Source organism: Chanodichthys erythropterus, chromosome 7, assembly GCF_024489055.1.
Source record: "Chanodichthys erythropterus isolate Z2021 chromosome 7, ASM2448905v1, whole genome shotgun sequence".
In the NCBI taxonomy this organism is placed as follows: domain Eukaryota; kingdom Metazoa; phylum Chordata; class Actinopteri; order Cypriniformes; family Xenocyprididae; genus Chanodichthys; species Chanodichthys erythropterus.
The window spans coordinates 41914131-41933224 of record NC_090227.1 but is presented as its reverse complement, the minus strand read 5'-3'; the positions used below and the strand labels follow the sequence as shown (position 1 = coordinate 41933224).

Here is a 19094-nt window from a genome sequence, read left to right as displayed (position 1 = left end):
GTGTCCGCCATCTTGGAACGGGCAGCGTGTCTTCGCTCTCACAGTAAGAGTCATTAATGATGCCAGCTTCTGGTTGTGAAACCACTGAGATTCCGTAGAAATGGGATAAGCTTTCACAAGTGAGAATGTGTTGGTCTGTGCTTTTATATGTATGAATGTTACAAGTTTTTTTTTTATGGTACTATGGTACTTTTTAATGTTTTTACTTTTACTGTGTTAACATTTTTTAAAGTGTTAGCTGACGCCTTCGCCTAGTTGTATTGTGTTAGTTTAGCGAAATCATCCTGCTGAAGTCTATTACAGATATAGATATTCATGCGTCTAACTATGTTTGCAGACGCTCAGTCAACTTGCTCTCCAAAGTTAACGGGCCGGCTTTGACCGTTCCAATATGGCGGACGGCTTGAACGTGTGACCGCCATCGATCGCTCCTCCCCTAGCAACCACCGCCTAGTCGTAGCAACCAGTGTTTACCTCTCGCTCAGGAGAGTCAGAGATGCCGCTGATAGTGAAAGATCACACATGGACACAAAACCAGAACACAGTTTACATTTGCGTCCCTTTAAAAGGAGTGAAGACCGCTAACGTTCACGTCATCTGCACGGATGAGTATCTGAAGGTCAGCATTAAACAGAAAGTGTAACTTTAACGTGCCATAGTCATATGTGTAACACACGACGGCATCATGTCACGTTACTCGATTCATGTGTTTTGAACTGTTGTGCAGGTGAGTTTCCCACCGTTTCTGTTCGAGGTTTTCTTATTTGGGCCAATAAATGAGGAGAAAAGTGAAGCCAGGATTGGAAATGGTGTTGCAGTATTCACACTGCAGAAGAGGAGAGATGAATTGTGGGAGCAGCTCTTTACCAACATTGGTAGGAGATCTTTCATCCTTTTATTACATAGAAATATAAAAAAGTTTATTCAAATGTGCTATTAGTATACTTCTTTTAAACTAAAAAAAAGAAAGTATACTTTCAGTCTACTTTTTATGTACTTATCAGAAATATACTTAAGTATACATATACTGACTGAAAAGTATATAGGCCTACTTATATACAGTTATATAAGTGTAAGTATAAAAATAAATATCTAATTAGGAAAATAGTACTTAAATTGCAAAAATATATAAGTATTATAAATAGGTAAGATGTTATGTTCAATTAAAGAACAAGTGTACTTGCAGTATAAAACTAATAAACTAATATTTTATTGAGAGTACTTCAAAGTGTACTTTCATAAACTAAAGAAATGTTCTAAAAGTATTTAACTTGTAAACTATCAGTAAGTTCATTTGTAGTATAGTTGCAGTACAAATGAAAAAGGCATTTGTACACGCCCAGGTGAAAAAAAGCACACTTCTATAATATACTTAAAGTGCTCTATTTTCACGCACTAATTTTGTACTTAATAGACAGCATGAAAAATGAACAAAAATGTGCTTTTAATATACTATCTCTGTATTTAAAAAATGTATTTAGATGATACTTATAGTACATTTGAACCCACACTGGTTCACCAAGTGGTAACTAAATACATTTTTTAAATACAGAGATAGTATATTAAAAGCACATTTTAGTTAATATTTCATGTTGTCTCAAAATAGCACAGTTGAGTACACTTAGATGTTCTTAAGATTATCTCAAGAAGTACTAAAGAATTTTTAGTATATTAAGTACAAAATTAGTGCACGAAAATAGAGCACTTTAAGTACGTTATAGAAGTGTGCTTTTTTCACCTGGGATGTTATGTTCACTTAAAGAACAAGTGTACTTGCAGTATAAAACTACTAAACTAATATTTTATTGAGAGTATACTTCAAAGTGTACTTTCATAAACTAAAGAAATGTTCTACAGGTATTTAACTAGTAAACTATCAGTAAGTTCATTTGTATACTTGTTGTATACTGAAAGTAGTACTGTTACACTTAATGTATACTTAAAAGTATCATTTTATACACTAAAAAGTGGGACAATTTAGTCCCAAGTAGTATTGAAATAGTACACGTATAAGAATACAACTAGTTTATTGATATTAGATATTGAGACATACAGTTATTATAAAAACATTGTATATTTTTATTCCATAGATAAAGAGAAACAGAAGCAGGTTCGAGAACAAGCAATTCTCAAAGTTCAGGAGAAAGAAGCAGAAAAGTCTAAAGCCAAAGCCGCAAGGATTCAGCAGGAGAAGAAATATGCGCTGGAAACCATGATGAAGGTTAAAAAATGCATTTCAGGGTTTCAGATTTCTTAATATTCTCACATTATCACATTGGAGTCTGAATGTAAGGTTCTGGTGTTTTACTGTCATTGTAATCTCATCTTATATTTGCACAAAGAATGATTAGATCAATGATAAATAAAGATGAATATATAATAATTAAAGCCAGTACAACAAATACTACCAGTATGTATAAATGACTGATTTGGTGTACTTGGTGACTTCATTTGGGTCAATTTTTTTTTTTTTTTTGTCCAAAGGCCTTAATAATAGTAGAAAACAAAGATATGACATCCAAAGTATTAAAGGTTGTGCAACTAGATCTCTTTTATTGAATTTAAAAGGTTTTAATTATACTTTCCTACATATAAAAGTATTTTAAAGATTTTGAAGTGTCAAAAGGTCAATACAGCCATTTCATTTGTGATTAAAATATCTTAAAATGTAATAAATTTATATATTTTTTATTCTGGCATGATTTTATAACATCGTATATGAACATAATGCAACATGGTATTAAAATTATGTGTGGAGGCCATTGCTTTGTAATGAGAAAGAATGTCTGAAATTCATCGTTGTCATTCGGAGTAACCAATATAAAGGGACCATTTTGGATCAAGTCATGCGGTCAATATCATGTGACAGGATGTGACATAGTTCAGACGCCTGCAAAGGACCACATGGTCATGAAGCAAAGTAACTAACTCTCACTTAACTATTTGAAAAATTCATGTTTTAACATATGCATGTCCCGAAACATCAGATCATTCGATACAACCGCTATAAAACATGGAAAATGTTGTAATATTTTAAAAACTTGTACTAAATATAAAATGTTTGATAACCAAAAGTGTCATTCGGTAAAACCAAACATTTTTTTGGTGACCAAAAATGACAAAAGCAGTGTTAATTTATTATAAAAACCACATAATTTTATTGTTTACATTTAATTAAACTTGAATATTAATTATATCTATCTCCGTTATGTTTTTTTACACACTTAAAAACCTTATTCGTCAATGACCCATTTACTAATTGACCTGTTTTTGAATGAAGGCACATATCATTTATTTGCTGTATATAAGTAAACAGTGCTTTTTTTCATGTATTTGAATGTTGTCTCGAACATTAGCTTACTGTTGAATTCTCTGCCTGTGTTTTAGCTTGAGAATGAGGAGCGGGACAGGATACAGAAGATGAAGGATGAAGAGTGTGCGAGAGCAACGGTGGAACTGGATTTCTGGAGAGAAAAGCAGAGAAAAACAGCAGAGGAAAACGACAACCAGAAAAAGCTGCAAGTAGCCGGCAAGCATGAAAACAAACCGGTTTATCAGAAAACAGAGCGTGCAAACGCTACACCTGCAATCACGCCACTGCTCAATACTGCCAACACTACATCTGGTAAACCAGCTTTAATTCTGTGGTCCAGAGCAGATCTAATGTCATGATGCTCGCCTCTTCATACCATAAAACGGCAGTCAAAAAATATTATATTTTCTTTCTAGGGCAGGGAAGCAGCAAACAGAAGCCAAAAGATCTACCTGCTCCCAGATCAGCTGGCTGTATTAAGATCAGCTTCACTCCACGAGTGTTTCCCACCGCGCTGAGAGAGTCTCGCGTCCCGGAGGAGGAAGAGGTCAGATCTGCTTTAACCATAGAGATTAGCACTAAAACAGTTTGTAATGTTGAGGATCATACACATATCGTGTGTGTGTGTGTGTGTGTGTGTGTGTGTGTGAGCAGTGGTTGAAGAAGCAGGCGGAGGCCAGAAGAGCGGTGGACATGGATCTGGCCGAACTGGACGATCTGAGAGAGGAAGAGAGAAACCCAGACTGGCTGAAAGAGAAGGGCGAGTGAGTTTCATGGGTCACACTGATAAATATAAATGTCAAAAGAGTTATTTCTTTTAAAGAAAGACAGTTTTAAATACCATAATCACCTACTTTGTTTTTTCCTTTTTCTGCAGTAAATTGTTCATGGCAGGAAACTTCCAGGCCGCTGTCAACGCCTATAATCTCGCCATAAAACTCAACAGGAAGATCCCGGCTTTATTTTCTAATCGAGCGGCCTGTCATCTCAAACTGAGAAATCTTCACAAAGCCATTGAGGACAGCTCTCAGGTCCGTTTTTTCCTTTTTTAAATGACATGGAGAGTTTTTTTTTTTTTTTTACAGCGGACCAACTCCCTTCACTTTTTCACAGGCTCTTGAGTTGCTGACGCCTGCGGTCACTGCAAACGCTGCGGCTCGACTGAAGGCTCACGTGAGGCGAGGAACAGCGTTCTGTGAACTCCAGCTCTATGTGGAAGGTACTGGATCATATTCTGCTTTCATGAACAACACATCAACCTCTGCAGTCATACAAATACTTTGTTCACATCCATCATTAATTATGCCATACAGAAAAAAAAAATGTTCATCAGAGTTTTCAATTATCAGAATAAATCTTTATCAAAAAAAAGAAAAAAAAAGAAAAAAGACTTCACTAAATTGAATATTCACTTAAACACCAGTGAATTTATTAGAGCATTTTAATGATTTTATTAAAAATTCAATTCAAATTTTAATTACAAGTCTAAATCCTTTTTTTGCTACTTCCATGCAAATGTAATTTAAACTCAGGATTTGAATTGAAATTTAAAATGCATTCTTAATTTCTGCATGAGAAACTCCAGAAATGGAGTGTAACATTCATGAAGTATTTCACAATTAAATCAATCTGATGTTTTTTAGGTCTTCTGGACTACCAAGCAGCTCTAGAAATCGACCCACAAAATGAAGCCCTGCGAACTGATACAGACAAGATTCGTGAGATCATACAGGGCACCAGGTCACCATCCAGCTCCTAAAAATCCACAGCATGCCAACTAGAATTATGGGTGCAGCTGTAATCAATGCAGAAATGCACACAAGCACACATAAACATGTTATGATTTAATATGAAACCATACATAAAGACTAGCTGGGCCGAAGAAATGGTTTATTTATATTCTTTTTAACCTTTTACTAATCGTCTTCCCAATAAAACTACGTTCACTGTTTTGAGTGGATGTTTATTGTACCCATATTCATCATTTATAATTGCAGATAACAACAAAACAACACCTTGATGTTGAGTTAATAATCAACAGAAGTGATCATTACGATGGACTCTGAACCAGATGACAAATTCATGAAAGCATACAATAATCTCTTATGGATGCAAATGAGAAAGAAAATGATTCACTATAGTAAAATGATTAACTGATGGACATAATATGAAGAAAAACAAACAATTTTCTTATACCAAAAACAACAACAAAAACATTTAACAACATTAAACCAAAATATTTATAAAAGGCAAGTAAATAAATTCGAACTAATTTCAGTTAAAACATGCAACAGAGTACCCTACATACTATTATAGTAATGCAAACTGCATGTAGTTGAGACTCACACTATTGATCAAACGTGTTCAACCATCTATTAAATGGTCTAGGGGTGCCATCCTCTGTATAGATCAGGTCAATAACACCGTTTATAAGTTTCTTGTCCTTTTCGTCCAGATCCTGTACTTCAGATTTAGAAGATGGCTGCTCTAGCACCAACTCTTTCCAGTTCATTTTCTTTGCTCTTGAAATCACCACCAAAATTGCTCTTTTAGAAACATCACAGAATATCCCAGTAGGAGTTAGTTGCGTGTTACGGTTGAATCCACAATCTTTCCATTGATCTCCAGTCATATATAGTTCAGAATGTTTTAGAATCATTTTTATTGGATTACTTTCAAGAAACAACTTGTATGCCAACTCCCACCACCTTTCACTCACATTCTCGTTTTCGCTTTGACAATCTGACATCTGTTGAAAAACAGGGAATAGAAATGGGTGTGCTAGTGAACAGTTTTGTTACTTAAGGTCAGTTGTAAAATGTTAAATTGACGAGCATTAAATGCACAGATAGTGATATTGAGGTATGTAAATATACGGCATTCGTATGAGTGATATTTTCAATGCTCAGTCAAATCATTGTGAATGTATCATATGATACTGTTATGCTTCAATCATAAATTATCACACATATTATTAAATCCTTACCGTTTATAGGCTTTGTGATGTCCTGTTACAGTTACAGAGTGATGCAGAGTGATCACAGCTGCCTGTACGCTTTCAATCCAGTTGTTTGATGTGAAAAAGCAGAAAATCAACCACTTAAGAGTATACAGAGTGTGGCCCATGCAAATGACCACCAGCTCCACCAATCAGGATGTACCACGCATGTCATATACAAGTACGAGTAATACTGCACAATGTAGACTCTATTTACTTTTATGAGGCTTTATTCACCAGTGAGGTCACACCATATGCAGTTAGATTGAGCAGTGATGTAATCTGAGATATTTTAAAAGGTCCAGAATGTGGCCAATTTAGAAATTGGTTTTAACTTTTAACTTCACTTTACAGGAGTGAAGACCATTGTAATGTACAGTAGCCATGTGTAAGTGGAGAAACACTCAACGGTTTCATGTACTCGATTCGTGTCTTGAACTGTTTCCCCACGTTTCTATTCAAAGTTTTCTTATTTGGGCCAATTGATGAGGAGAAAAGTGAAGCCAGGATTGGAAATGGTGTTGCAGTTTTTACACTGCAGGTCTCTGCTTTCATGCAAAACACATCAAACTCTGCAGTCATAAACATACAGTTATCTCTGTAAATGTGTGTGAGAAATCTATGCACTGAAATCACTTTGAGCAGCTAATATAAAAATATCTGATGCTCTCTTTAGGGTTAGAAAAAAAAATCTGAATTTAAAATTTGGTTACGATGATATGTAGAATCTGTTCAGTGCTGTTCAAAGTTCAGTACTGTTTAAATCAATTAGCACATCCATTATTAATTATGCCATACAGCAGAACAAAATGTCCATCACATAGTTTTCAGATGTCAGAATAAATCTTAATCAAAATAACACTTCACTAAATTAAATATTTCCATCAACACCAGTGAATAAGAGCATTCTGGGTTCGCTGGACATTGCCCATAGCTTAAAGTTATCTCTTTATGATTTTAATTCAAATTTTAAGTACAAATCTTCATCCTTTTTTTGCTACTTCCATGCAAATGTAATTCAAACTCAGGATTTGAATTGAAATTTAAATCACATTCTTAATTTCTGCATGAGAAACTCCAGAAATGGAGTGTAATATCTATCTATCTATCTATCTATCTATCTATCTATCTATCTATCTATCTATCTATCTATCTATCTATCTATCTATCTATCTATCTATCTATCTATCTATCTATCTATCTATCTATCTATCTATCTATCTATCTATCTATCTATCTATCTATCTATCAGTATTTCACTATTAAATCAATCTGATGTTTTTTTAGGTCTTCTGGACTCATGGAGATCATACAGGGCACCAAGTCACCATCCATCTCCTAAAAATCCACAGCATGCCAACTAGGATTATGGGTGCAGCTGTAATCAATGCAGAAATGTACTTGAACACACATGAACATGTTTATCCGTGGAATAAAAATATACAGCATTTTTATGATAACTGTATGTCTCAACATCATAAGTACACTCACCTAAAGGATTATTAGGAACACCTGTTTAATTTCTCATTAATGCAATTATCTAATCAACCAATCACATGGCAGTTGCTTCAATGCATTAAGGGGTGTGGTCCTGGTCAAGACAATCTCCTGAACTCCAAACTGAATGTCAGAATGGGAAAGAAAGGTGATTTAAGCAATTTTGAGCGTGGCATGGCTGTTGGTGCCAGACGGGCCGGTCTGAGTATTTCACTCAGTTACTGGGATTTTCACACACAACCATTTCTAGGGTTTACAAAGAATGGTGTGAAAAGGGAAAAACATCCAGTATGCGGCAGTCCTGTGGGCGAAAATGCCTTGTTAATGCTAGAGGTCAGAGGAGAATGGGCCGACTGATTCAAGCTGATAGAAGAGCAACTTTGACTGAAATAACCACTTGTTACAACCGAGGTATGCAGCAAAGCATTTGTGAAGCCACAACACGCACAACCTTGAGGCGGATGGGCTACAACAGCAGAAGACCCCACCGGGTACCACTCATCTCCACTACAAATAGGAAAAAGAGGCTACAATTGTCCAGTTGAAGACTGGAAAAATGTTGCCTGGTCTGATGAGTCTACCATCTGAATGTCTCAACAGAAATCGAGAGTCAGAGTTTGGCATAAACAGAATGAGAACATGGATCCATCATGCCTTGTTACCACTGTGCAGGCTGGTGGTGGTGGTGTGATGGTGTGGGGGATGTTTTCTTGGCACACTTTAGGCTCCTTAGTGCCAACTGGGCATCGTTTAAATGCCACTGCCTACCTGAGCATTGTTTCTGACCATGTCCATCCCTTTATGACCACCATGTACCCATCCTCTGATGGCTACTTCCAGCAGGATAATGCACCATGTCACAAAGCTCGAATCATTTCAAATTGTTTTCTTGAACATGACAATGAGTTCACTGTACTAAAATGGCCCCCACAGTCACCAGATCTCAACCCAATAGAGCATCTTTGGGATGTGGTGGAACGGGAGCTTCGTGCCCTGGATGTGCATCCCACATATCTCCATCAACTGCAAGATGCTATCCTATCAATATGGGCCAACATTTCTAAAGAATGCTTTCAGCACCTTGTTGAATCAATGCCACGCAGAATTAAGGCAGTTCTGAAGGTGAAAGGGGGTCAAACACAGTATTAGTATGGTGTTCCTAATAATCCTTTAGGTGAGTGTATATTAAAGATCTGTTTACTGTTTGTAAGGGGCTGCTCCCACAGTTCATCTCTCCTCTTCTGCAGTGTGAAAACAGCAACACCGTTTCCAATCCTGGCTTCACTTTTCTCCTCACTTATTGGCCCAAATAAGAAAACTCAGAACAGAAATGGGGGGAAACTCACCTGCACAACAGTTGAACAACACACACATGAAACAAGTCCATGATATCTTCATGTGTTTCTCTAGTTACACATATGACTATTGTACATTAAAGTTACTTAATGTATTTAATGTTGACTTATCCGTGCAGATGATATGGATGTTAGCCTCATAAAAGTAAATAGAGTCTACATTGTGCAGTATTACTCGTACTTGTATATGACATGCGTGGTACATCCTGATTGGTGGAGCTGGTGGTCATTTGCATGGGCCACACCCTGTAGACTTTTAAGTGATTGATTTTCTGCTTTTTCACATCAAACAACTGGATTGAAAGCGTACAGGCAGCTGTGATCACTCTGTATCATCTCATGACTTTTACAGAAAGCCACAGGACATCACAAAGCCTATAAACGGTAAGGATTTAATAATATGTGTGATAATTTATGATTGAAGCATAACAGTAAAGTATGACCTAAAGTAACAAAACTGTTCACTAGCACACATTAATATATCCTGTTTTTCAACAGATGTCAAATTGGCTAAACATAAATGGGGTTGTGGATGAAGAGTGGTGGGAGAGGGCATACAAGTTGTTTCTCGAATATGATCCAATAAATAAGATACTGTCACATTCTAGACTTTGTATGAAGGGAGAGAAGTCAGATAAGTCTGGATTCAACTGCGACACACCTGTTCCTCCTGCTGGGAAAGTCAATGATGTTTCTAAAAGAGCAATTTTGGTGGTGATTTCAAGATCAATGTCAGGATATTGGAGTTGGAAGGATCTTCCGCAGTCTTCTAAACCTGTACAGGATCTGGATGAAAACCACAAGAAACTTATAAACTGTATTATTGACCTGCTCTATAAAGAGAATGGCAAACCTAGATTTTAGATTTACATTTAATTGACAGGCTAATGCTATTGATCAATAGTGTGAGTCTGAATTGCATGTAATTTGCATCACTATAATGGTATATAGGGTTACTCTGTAACATGTTTTAATTGAGATTGGGATAAATTTACAAATTTCTTTTGCTTTTTATTTATTTATTTTTATTTGTATTATATCCATCAGTTAATCCTTGATTCTGTTGTAAATCATTTATTTCCTCGTTTTCATCCATCCGAGTTTATTGTATGCTTTCATGAATAAGTCATCTGGTTCAGAGTCCATTGTAATTAACACATCCACTTCTGATGATTTATTAACTCAACATCCAGGTGTTTTTTGTTATCTGCAACGGTATGGGTGCAATAAACATCCACTCAAAAAGGTGAATGTAGTTTCTTTGGGAAGACGATTAGTATATGGTTTAAAAAATATTTCAATAAAACATTTATTCGGCCTAACCAGTCTTTATGTGTGGTTTCATATTAAAACATCAGAGCCCAAAATGACTTCTCACATGTTGTAGGTACTCTTACCGCCCATACCCAATCAGAGTACTGTGGTTGCCAACCGTTTCGTATAATACGGAATCATCCCATATTTAAGGCATCTGTGAAGCGTTCTCTATGAAAGGCATACGCTCTAATTTGAATGAATCATTCCTTTAAGATAAATTTGCAAACATAGCCGTTCGCCGAAGGTTTGCACATGACGTCATTGCTCTGGTGCGAAATGCGGATGGAGGGCAAGGAGTGATTTTTCTATATCACAAACTCAAAATTCCTATGTTTTGCATCGTTTCATCTATCTAACAGAGAAACCACAAGGAGTTTTTATTGTTTATGTAACTTATATAGTTTTTTTAACTCTAAAAGTTGTCGCCTTTAATAGCGTTTTGTGTCTGCTGATACTGAAATGAATATGGATACCTGCTTTCCTATTTTTTGTTTTTGACTTGGTTAAATATTCACCTTCTTCATGGTATCTTTTTCAGGAAAGAGAAGCTATTTTATCATGATCATTTGGTGTTTTCACTTAGAATTACGTTCACAATATTGATCTTGAAAACGGTGTCACGCTGCTGCTTCAGCCAATCATATGGTAGAAAAGTAAATAAATAAAAGTAAGTAAATGTGTTCAACAAGCTGACAGAAGTCGATCCTTTTATTTGTTGGAAGGGTTTAAATGTATCTAGTTTTAATGTTGTCTTTGTAAATATTCACTTAATTTCCACAGAAAAGATATGGGTACAGCTGTAATCAATAATTGTACTTGAACACACATGAACATGTTATGTTTTTAATATGAAACCACACATAAAGACTGGTTAGGCTAAAGAAATAGTTTTATTCATACTCTTATGAACTTTACTGTGTTTGTCTTCCCAATAAAATACAGTACTGCAACCATATTCATCTAATATGCACAATACTGGATATACAATTAAATAGTCTATGGATGCAACTGAGAATTAAATACTATTAATAACTATTAAATTATTAACTGACTGTATGAGCATGCCTTGAGATCTTTTTTGCATGTGAGTGTACCAGTGTGTCCAAGGTCTAGTTCTTGTTTTGTCTAGATGTGTCCACGATGTGTACATAACATACGGAAAGCAGTTTCACAAGGACATTCTTACACAAGAAAAATCAAAAGTGTTGCTTAAGAAATAAGATTTTATTAATATAAACATTTAACAACATTAAAGCCATAATACGGTCTCATACATTCAGTAAATGTATGCAATTAATTTTAATTAGAACATGCAACAGAATAACCATACATACTATTATAGTAAAGCAAATTATATTTAGTTCAGAGCCAGACACTATTGATCAATAGTGTTCATCAGTATCTATTAAATGGTCTAGGGGTGCCATCCTCTGTATAGATCAGGTTAATAACACAGTTTATAAGTTTCTTGTCCTTTTCATCCAGATCCTGTACTTCAGATTTAGAAATTGGCCGATCTAGATTCTTCCAATCACGCCAATTCATTTTCCTTGCTCTTGAGATCACCACCAAAATAGCCTTTTTAGAAACATCACGGAATGTCCCAGTAGGAGGAACAAGTGTGTCGTAGTGGAATCCATAATCGTTCCATTTATCGCCCTTCAAATATAATTCAGAATGATTCAGAATCATCCCCTTTGGATCGCTTTCAAGAAACAACTTGTATGCCAACTCCCACCACTCTTCACCCACGCACTCATTTAAGCTTTGCCAATCTGACATCTGTTGAAATACAGGAAATAAAAATGAATGTGCTAGTGAACAGTTTGCATCTCCATACAAAAATATGTTCTAAGAACAGTTAACTCTTCCATGACTGCTGAACTTTACTATTGTGGTATGTAAAAGGTTTCACAGTACAGTTATAGGCAGTTAACCCTTCACTAGGGCTTTTCACACTTGAAATTGTTAACCCTGGGTCATTCTAAACCCTGGTTAATCTAAATCCTGGGTTATTTTGTTTCACATTTCACACTGCCCATAATTTACCCGGGGTTAACAATTAATCCTGGCTACTTTTCCCATTGTACATTCCTAAACCCAGGGTTAACGTTCTTATTTGCAGTGTCAGTGTCATTTTTGGATAAACACAGCACACAACCCGTTTGCATAGCCGTGTTAAAGGGTTAGTTCACCCAAAAATGAAAATCATGTAATTAATTACTCTCCTTCATGTAATTCCACACTCATAAGATCTTCGTTCCTCTTCAGAACAGAGTGTTAATTATCTTGCTGGCAAGAGAGACCTCACTGAGCCTTCGGATTTTATCAAAAATATCTTAATTTGTGCTCTGAAGAAGAATGAAGTTCTTACAGGTGTAGAATGACATAAGGGTGAGTAATAAATAACATAATTTTCATTGGGTGAACTAACCCTTTAAGAACAAAGAAAACCCGGGGTTAAGCGCAGTGTGAAAAGCCCTATTGTGTGCCACAATCTTCACTATTCTGATTTGTGAAAGGTCAGTGGCTCACGCATGTGGTTTCTCTGCTGCACATTGGTCTTTGGACGCTCAGTGGATTTGTGTGTCATTTTGGTGAGCTCTGATCTGATGATCCCTGAGGTGTTCTGCCCGTGAGTAGCGCTTCTCGCACCGTGTGCATCTATAGGGCTTCTCTCCGGTGTGTATCCGCATGTGTCTGACCAGCTGACCCTTTCTTCTGAAGCCTTTCTCGCACTGAGAGCAGTGGTGATTCCTTTCTGCCGCGTGTATGAGTGCGTGGCTCTGCAGCTCCTCCGTGCTCTTGAAGCTCTTCTCACACTGAGCGCAGTGATGTGGCTTTTCTCCAGTGTGGATTCTCCTGTGGATTTCAAGTCTTCCTGGTCGTACAAAGCCCTTGCCGCATTGAGGGCAGTGATAAGGTCTGTCGTCGGTGTGTTTGCGTGCATGTTCAGAGAGATTCTCTTGCGATCTGAAGCACATGTCACAGTGCGGGCAGGGGTAGGGCTGGTCTCCGGTGTGAATGCGCATGTGTCTCGTGAACCGTGTTTTCACACTGAAGCTCATCCCACACTTTGAGCAATAATGAGGCTTGTGCGCTGAATTCTTTTTTAGTGTCGTCCTCCTTTTCATCTCTTCCTGTTCTTCTTCTTTATGATCCATGGTGGGCACTATACGTGGTGGGTACAATATATATGTTCAATGCCTTGAAATTTGTTTTATTGCACATTCATTTTTAAGAAAATGCACATGTTATTATTATTATTATTATGAGTTCCAGAATCCAGTAAAACAGACAAATAGGCTGAAAAAAATTGTACTGTGAAAGATTTCACAAATCAAAATAATGAAGGACTCAGGAAAAGGTTAACTGACAAAAACTGTATTGTGAAACCTTTCACAAACCAGAATAGTGACATTTAGGACTCAAGAAAGGGTTAACTGACCAAAACTGTACTGTGAAAGATTTCACAAATTAGATTAGTGAAGTTAAGGACTCAAGGAAGGGTTAACTGACCAAAATTGTACTGTTAAAATTTCACAAACCAGAATAGTGACATTAAGGAGTCAAGGAAGGGTTAACTGACCAAAACCGTATTATGAAATATTTAACAAATAAGAATAATGAAGTTAAGGACTCAGGAAAGAGTTAACTGACCAAAATTGTACTGAGAAAGATTTCACAAATCAGAATAGTGAAGTTAAGGACTCAAGGAAGGGTTAAACCACCAAAACTGTACTGTGAAATATTTCAAAAACCAGAATAGTGAAGTTAAGGACTCAAGGAAGGGTTAACTGACCAAAACTGTACTGTGAAAGCTTGCACAAATCAGATTAGTGAAATTAAGGACACAGGAAAGGGTTAACTGACCAAAATTGTACCGTTAAAATTTCATAAATCAGAATAGTGAAGTTAAGGACTCATAGAAGGGTTAAACGACCAAAACTGTACTGTGAAATATTTCAAAAACCAGAATAGTGAAGTTAAGGACTCAAGGAAGGGTTAACTGACCAAAACTGTACTGTGAAAACTTGCACAAATCAGATTAGTGAAATTAATGACACAGGAAAGGGTTAACTGACAAAAACTGTACTCTACAAGATTTCACAAATCATAATAGTGAAGTTAATGACTCAGGAAAGGGTTAACTGACCAAAACCGTACTATGAAATATTTCACAAATAAGAATAATGAAGTTAAGGACTCAGGAAAGAGTTAACTGACCAAAATTGTACTGAGAAAGATTTCACAAATCAGAATAGTGAAGTTAAGTAGGGCTGCACGATATATCGCATGAGATTGTCACGCGCATTTCATCAATAAAGCCGTTTCCCTGATTACCGCTAAATCGCCATCACCTGCTTTCAAATGGAGCGGCATTTAATACACATAGCCGTAGATCACTGAAAAGCCACGCAATATCGCGTTCATATCGCAGATGAATCGCCTTCGATAATGAACGCGATATTGCGTGGCTTTTCAGTGATCTACGGCTATGTGTATTAAATGCCGCTCCATTTGAAAGCAGATGATGGAGATTTAGCGGTAATCAGGGAAACGGCTTTACTGGCGAAATGCGCGTGAAAATCTCATGCGATATATCGTGCAGCCCTAAAGTTAAGGACTCAAGGAAGGGTTAAACCACCAAAACTGTACTGTGAAAGCTTGCACAAATCAGATTAGTGAAATTAAGGACACAGGAAAGGGTTAACTGACCAAAACTGTACTGTGAAAGATTTCACAAATTAGAATAATGAAGTTAAGGACTCAGGAAAGGATTAACTGACCAAAACTATTATGAAAACTTTCACAAATCAGATTAGTGAAGTTATGGACCAAAACTGAACTGTGAAATCTTTCACATACTATTTGGGTAGTGAAGTTAAGGACTCATGAAAGGGTTAACTGACAAAAATTATGAGAACTTTCACAAATCAGATTAGTGAAATTAATGACTCAGGAAAAAGTTAACTGACAAAAACTGTAGTATGAAACCTTAAATAAATCAGATTAGATAAGTTAAGGACAAGGATAAAGAAGGGTTAAGTGATCAAAACTGTAATGTAAAATATTTAACAAATCACAAAAAGTATATTTGAGCCTAATATGACCCGACTAGATGACCACTTAAAACATTATTACACAAGAAAAAGAGGACAGAGCAGCGAGAAACACTAAAATGCAATTTGAAAGTTTGTCAAGTGATTTTGTATAAACTTGGTCAGCATTTTTATTTAAAAACAGAGATTTCTGACCAGAGGACCACATTACCTGAATTCACAAATCATGAAGAATGACATGCGAAATTATTTGCAATGTCTATACAGAGCACTGTGGATTTACAGCCAAAAGAAATCTGAATTTCGAACCGCAAACTATCTTTACTGCTGTCTTGAACCAGGGGTGATAGTTCAGTCATCTCAACGCGGATGGTCTAGTTGCTTCAATCATAAATCATAACGCAAATTATTAAAAACTTACTGTTTATAAAGGCTTTGCGATGTCCTGTGTATATACAGAGCAGCAGCACTGTACACTTTCAGACAGTTTGTTTTCTGCTGTGAAAAGAAGAGAAATTCGACGACACCCTGAAGACTTTTTCTGTAGACGTTCCTGCAAAAAATGGGAACTAAGCAGCGCGGCCAACCCGGAAGTGTGTCACAATACAAGTATGAGAAATACTGCACAAATTTTTACGCGGTGATATTTTAACCAGTACTACTGGCTATTAATCAAATTGTATGAAAGCTTGTTGATTAAAATGGGTAAATTTGACTTTTTATCTCACAATTCTGAATGTTTTTTCCTCATATATAAACTCGGAATTGCAAGGGAAAAAAAGAAATGCGAGGGAAAAAAGTCAGAATTTTATGAAAAGGCGCGATTAGCTTTTTCTAAAAAACAACAACAACAAAAAAACCTTGGAAGGAACAAGCAGAGTAGGCTAATGGATTCCAGAACGTGGCCAACTTAAAAATGGGTTGACTTTATATATATTATTATATAATTAACCAAAATGAACCTAATAACCAATCGTCTGGTTCACACAGTTCAAGCTGAGTGTGTGCTGTTATTTCAGGAACAAAATACTCCTTGAATCAGTTTCAAATGTTTGCCACTAGATGCTATCCACCTTTTTCCTAACCAGCATACTGCATTTTAGATTATGGGAGCCACTTCCGGTTTGGGGGACTTCCATCAAGGTATATATTAGGCTATATAGGACTATATTAGACTATTCTTTAGGTTCTTTAGGTTTCAAGCAGATCTAAAACACAATCAAAAACTCTCTCATCCTGATCCTCAAGATGTCCATAGGACAGATCAGCTTTACGTGTGCTATCATTAGTGTTTTAAATAAAATCTTTTGTTTTGAAAAAATAAATACAACATGATGTGATTTATTGTTTTAAATAGAGAAAATGTGCTTATTTTTTAGTCAAAAGTATTATGATGCATAAATATTAGTGCTGTCAAATCGATTAATTATGATTAATCGCATCTAACATAAGTTTGTGTTTATATATGTTTTTTGTGTGTATGTATATATACATATTTACTAACGTTTATGTTAGATGCGATTAATCGTTTTGACAGGACTAATATAAGCAGACATGCTACATAAAAATGTTTTTAATGCTGGTTCACAATTTTCATGTGACACCATAAATACAGAAATGTTTCTACGTACACTTGTAACGTTTTTCCCCCAGATTTTTAAGTGGATGTTTATTACAGCCATATCCATCAAGCATGACGTACATCATGGTCAGAAATGTCAATTACAAAAACAACAAAACAAGGCCTATCTTGAATTAAGCAACGCAATAAAGAGATGCAAATGAGTTTGGTCACTGTCCCTGAAATTGAGTTTTGTAATTTGGGATATACACATGTCTGTGGTCCAAGCTGGTATTAAAGGAATTGTCCTGGTACATCCCGCACAATCCGAGGTGCTGTGAGAAGGTCTGGGATATGGGGTGATAGGAACAGGGCGAAGATTCAAACGTCGCTGATCGAGCTCCGTAGTCGCTGGATGTAGTTTTAAACATCAGGTTCTGAGATCTGGCCATTGCTGGATCTTCGGCTGATGAGTGAGATCCTGGTTTGTGCATGCAGGAGAAGACTGGATTTCCAGGATTAGCACATAGAACTGGATGATGCTCAGGATTTGACATTATGACTGAAAGCAGATTCATTAAAGAGGAAACCATATTAAAGTGACTCGTCAGTTAATCCTTTAAACATACTTTTTATTGACCACTGCTTAAGTTAATTAATTTTTTAATTTTTTTAAAAATGATTTTAAGAAGATATTAAATGCAATTACCAGTGGTAATATTAACCAGAATGTTAATATTCTAGTAAAAGTTCTCTCTATTTTAATTTTATTGTATTTTTAAATAAATTATACTATTTGGACATCATATATATCACTCTCAAAAAAGATGTGTTAATTAATAACACATTTTTTGTGTTATTTTTTCTGACACATTTTGTGTCATTTTGTGTACATAATTGACACAAATTGTGTAAATATAACACATTAGTGTGTAGAAAATAAGCAGGAATAACACATGGTTGAGTTAAAAGTAACACAAAATGTGTTGTCCTTAACTAGACACACAGGTGTGTTAAGATATAACACAAGTTGTGTTGTTTTTAACACATCTGTTTAATATCTGTATATATATATATAGTTTTTCATTTATGTCATTTTTATGTCATTTATGTCATTTTAATATTTATAATATTTAATGCATTAAGCTATTCATAATTTATTCAAAATATTTCTAGCGCAGTATATTACATAACACTGAAAAAGATCAGTTTAATCAAAAAGTAATTTATACAAGCTTACCAGTTTTACAGCAAGAGTGGACGTTCAAACGCCTGTGTTTGTTGTAGTTTCGTCTCTATGGCAATGACCGGTTACGTCAACGGCGAGGGCGCATAAATAAAAAGGCGTAAAAACCAATTTTTCATTCTACGATCAAGTTGATTTATTGGGAAAGTACATTTAAACGCCGGAATCGATAAATTAAAATAATCAGCAACAACACAAACAGAAATACTTAAAAAAAAATTCACTCACAGGGAACGTTAGCCCTGTGCCGAGAGGTGTTCATGGGAAATGTAGTTTTTAGGGTTCAAGAATGATAAGACGCTTCTGAGGGGATGGTTCCATGTAAAACTACAACTCCCATTCATCTTCCTTTCGGCAGCCGCCACCGTGTTGTTGTTTTGGCTCGAGGGGCGCGAAGTTTAATGGTAGATTTGCAAGGAGGACATTTTCTTTCTTTCATTTTCCCGCTGCAATTTACCTGTGAACGCTATGCTAAGCAAACACTAGCCAAAGCTGTTGTTTTAAAGAAGAGCAAAAGGCAAAACTCCACCCTTTAGTTTGAACTTTTTGCCAGCTCGCCCCATTGATCCTTTTATGGCTTTTTCTGTACTTTGTACTTGTGATGAAAATAATTGTAGTCAAGTAGAATGCTTTATTTTTATTCAACCAGAGTAAAAGTTTAAGTACCACAATTTAATTAAAATCTCCAGACTTGACAAAACAAAGCCTGCAAGAAAACTGACTTTTAATTACAAACTTTCACCA

At 35.9% G+C, this 19094-nt stretch overlaps 3 protein-coding genes across 5 annotated transcripts; 1 reads left to right on the top strand and 2 right to left on the bottom strand.

The window, feature by feature from the left end:
- Positions 1-450: 450 nt before the first annotated feature.
- dnaaf4 (dynein axonemal assembly factor 4) lies at positions 451-5089 on the top strand. The gene is made up of 9 exons (XM_067390628.1): positions 451-619; positions 728-875; positions 2091-2221; positions 3388-3625; positions 3730-3860; positions 3968-4077; positions 4191-4344; positions 4427-4532; positions 4957-5089. Exons 1-9 carry the CDS (start codon positions 497-499, stop codon positions 5070-5072), a joined length of 1257 nt encoding a protein of 418 aa, XP_067246729.1. The 5' UTR covers positions 451-496; the 3' UTR covers positions 5073-5089.
- A 6636-nt stretch (positions 5090-11725) lies between these two features.
- Positions 11726-16218, bottom strand: zgc:101562 (C2H2-type zinc finger protein). 3 transcript variants are annotated; one of them, XM_067390630.1, is made up of 3 exons: positions 15965-16205; positions 13016-13652; positions 12126-12262 (listed from the first exon to the last, which is right to left on the bottom strand). In XM_067390630.1, coding segments are annotated over exons 1-2 (600 nt in total). In that variant the 5' UTR covers positions 15966-16205; the 3' UTR covers positions 12126-12262; positions 13016-13053. The 3 variants fall into 3 exon arrangements, 2 of the variants coding, with proteins under 2 accessions (XP_067246731.1, XP_067246732.1); XM_067390631.1 differs by lacking the exon at positions 15965-16205 and adding an exon at positions 15755-15958; XR_010895541.1 differs by lacking the exon at positions 13016-13652 and having other exon boundaries at positions 11726-12262; positions 15965-16218.
- A 1116-nt stretch (positions 16219-17334) lies between these two features.
- On the bottom strand, positions 17335-17661 carry pierce2 (piercer of microtubule wall 2). The gene has a single exon (XM_067389406.1). It carries the CDS (start codon positions 17659-17661, stop codon positions 17335-17337), a length of 327 nt encoding a protein of 108 aa, XP_067245507.1.
- Positions 17662-19094: the final 1433 nt, after the last annotated feature.

Bases quoted from the DNA above. Each gene is read 5' to 3' on its own strand.
- pierce2 (XM_067389406.1), bottom strand. From the start codon at position 17,661: ATGTCAAATCCTGAGCATCATCCAGTTCTATGTGCTAATCCTGGAAAT.
- dnaaf4 (XM_067390628.1), top strand. From the start codon at position 497: ATGCCGCTGATAGTGAAAGATCACACATGGACACAAAACCAGAACACA. The intron at 3,626-3,729 runs GTAAACCAGCTT...TTTTCTTTCTAG, and splicing joins TACTGCCAACACTACATCTG to GGCAGGGAAGCAGCAAACAG. The intron at 3,861-3,967 runs GTCAGATCTGCT...GTGTGTGAGCAG, and splicing joins GCGTCCCGGAGGAGGAAGAG to TGGTTGAAGAAGCAGGCGGA.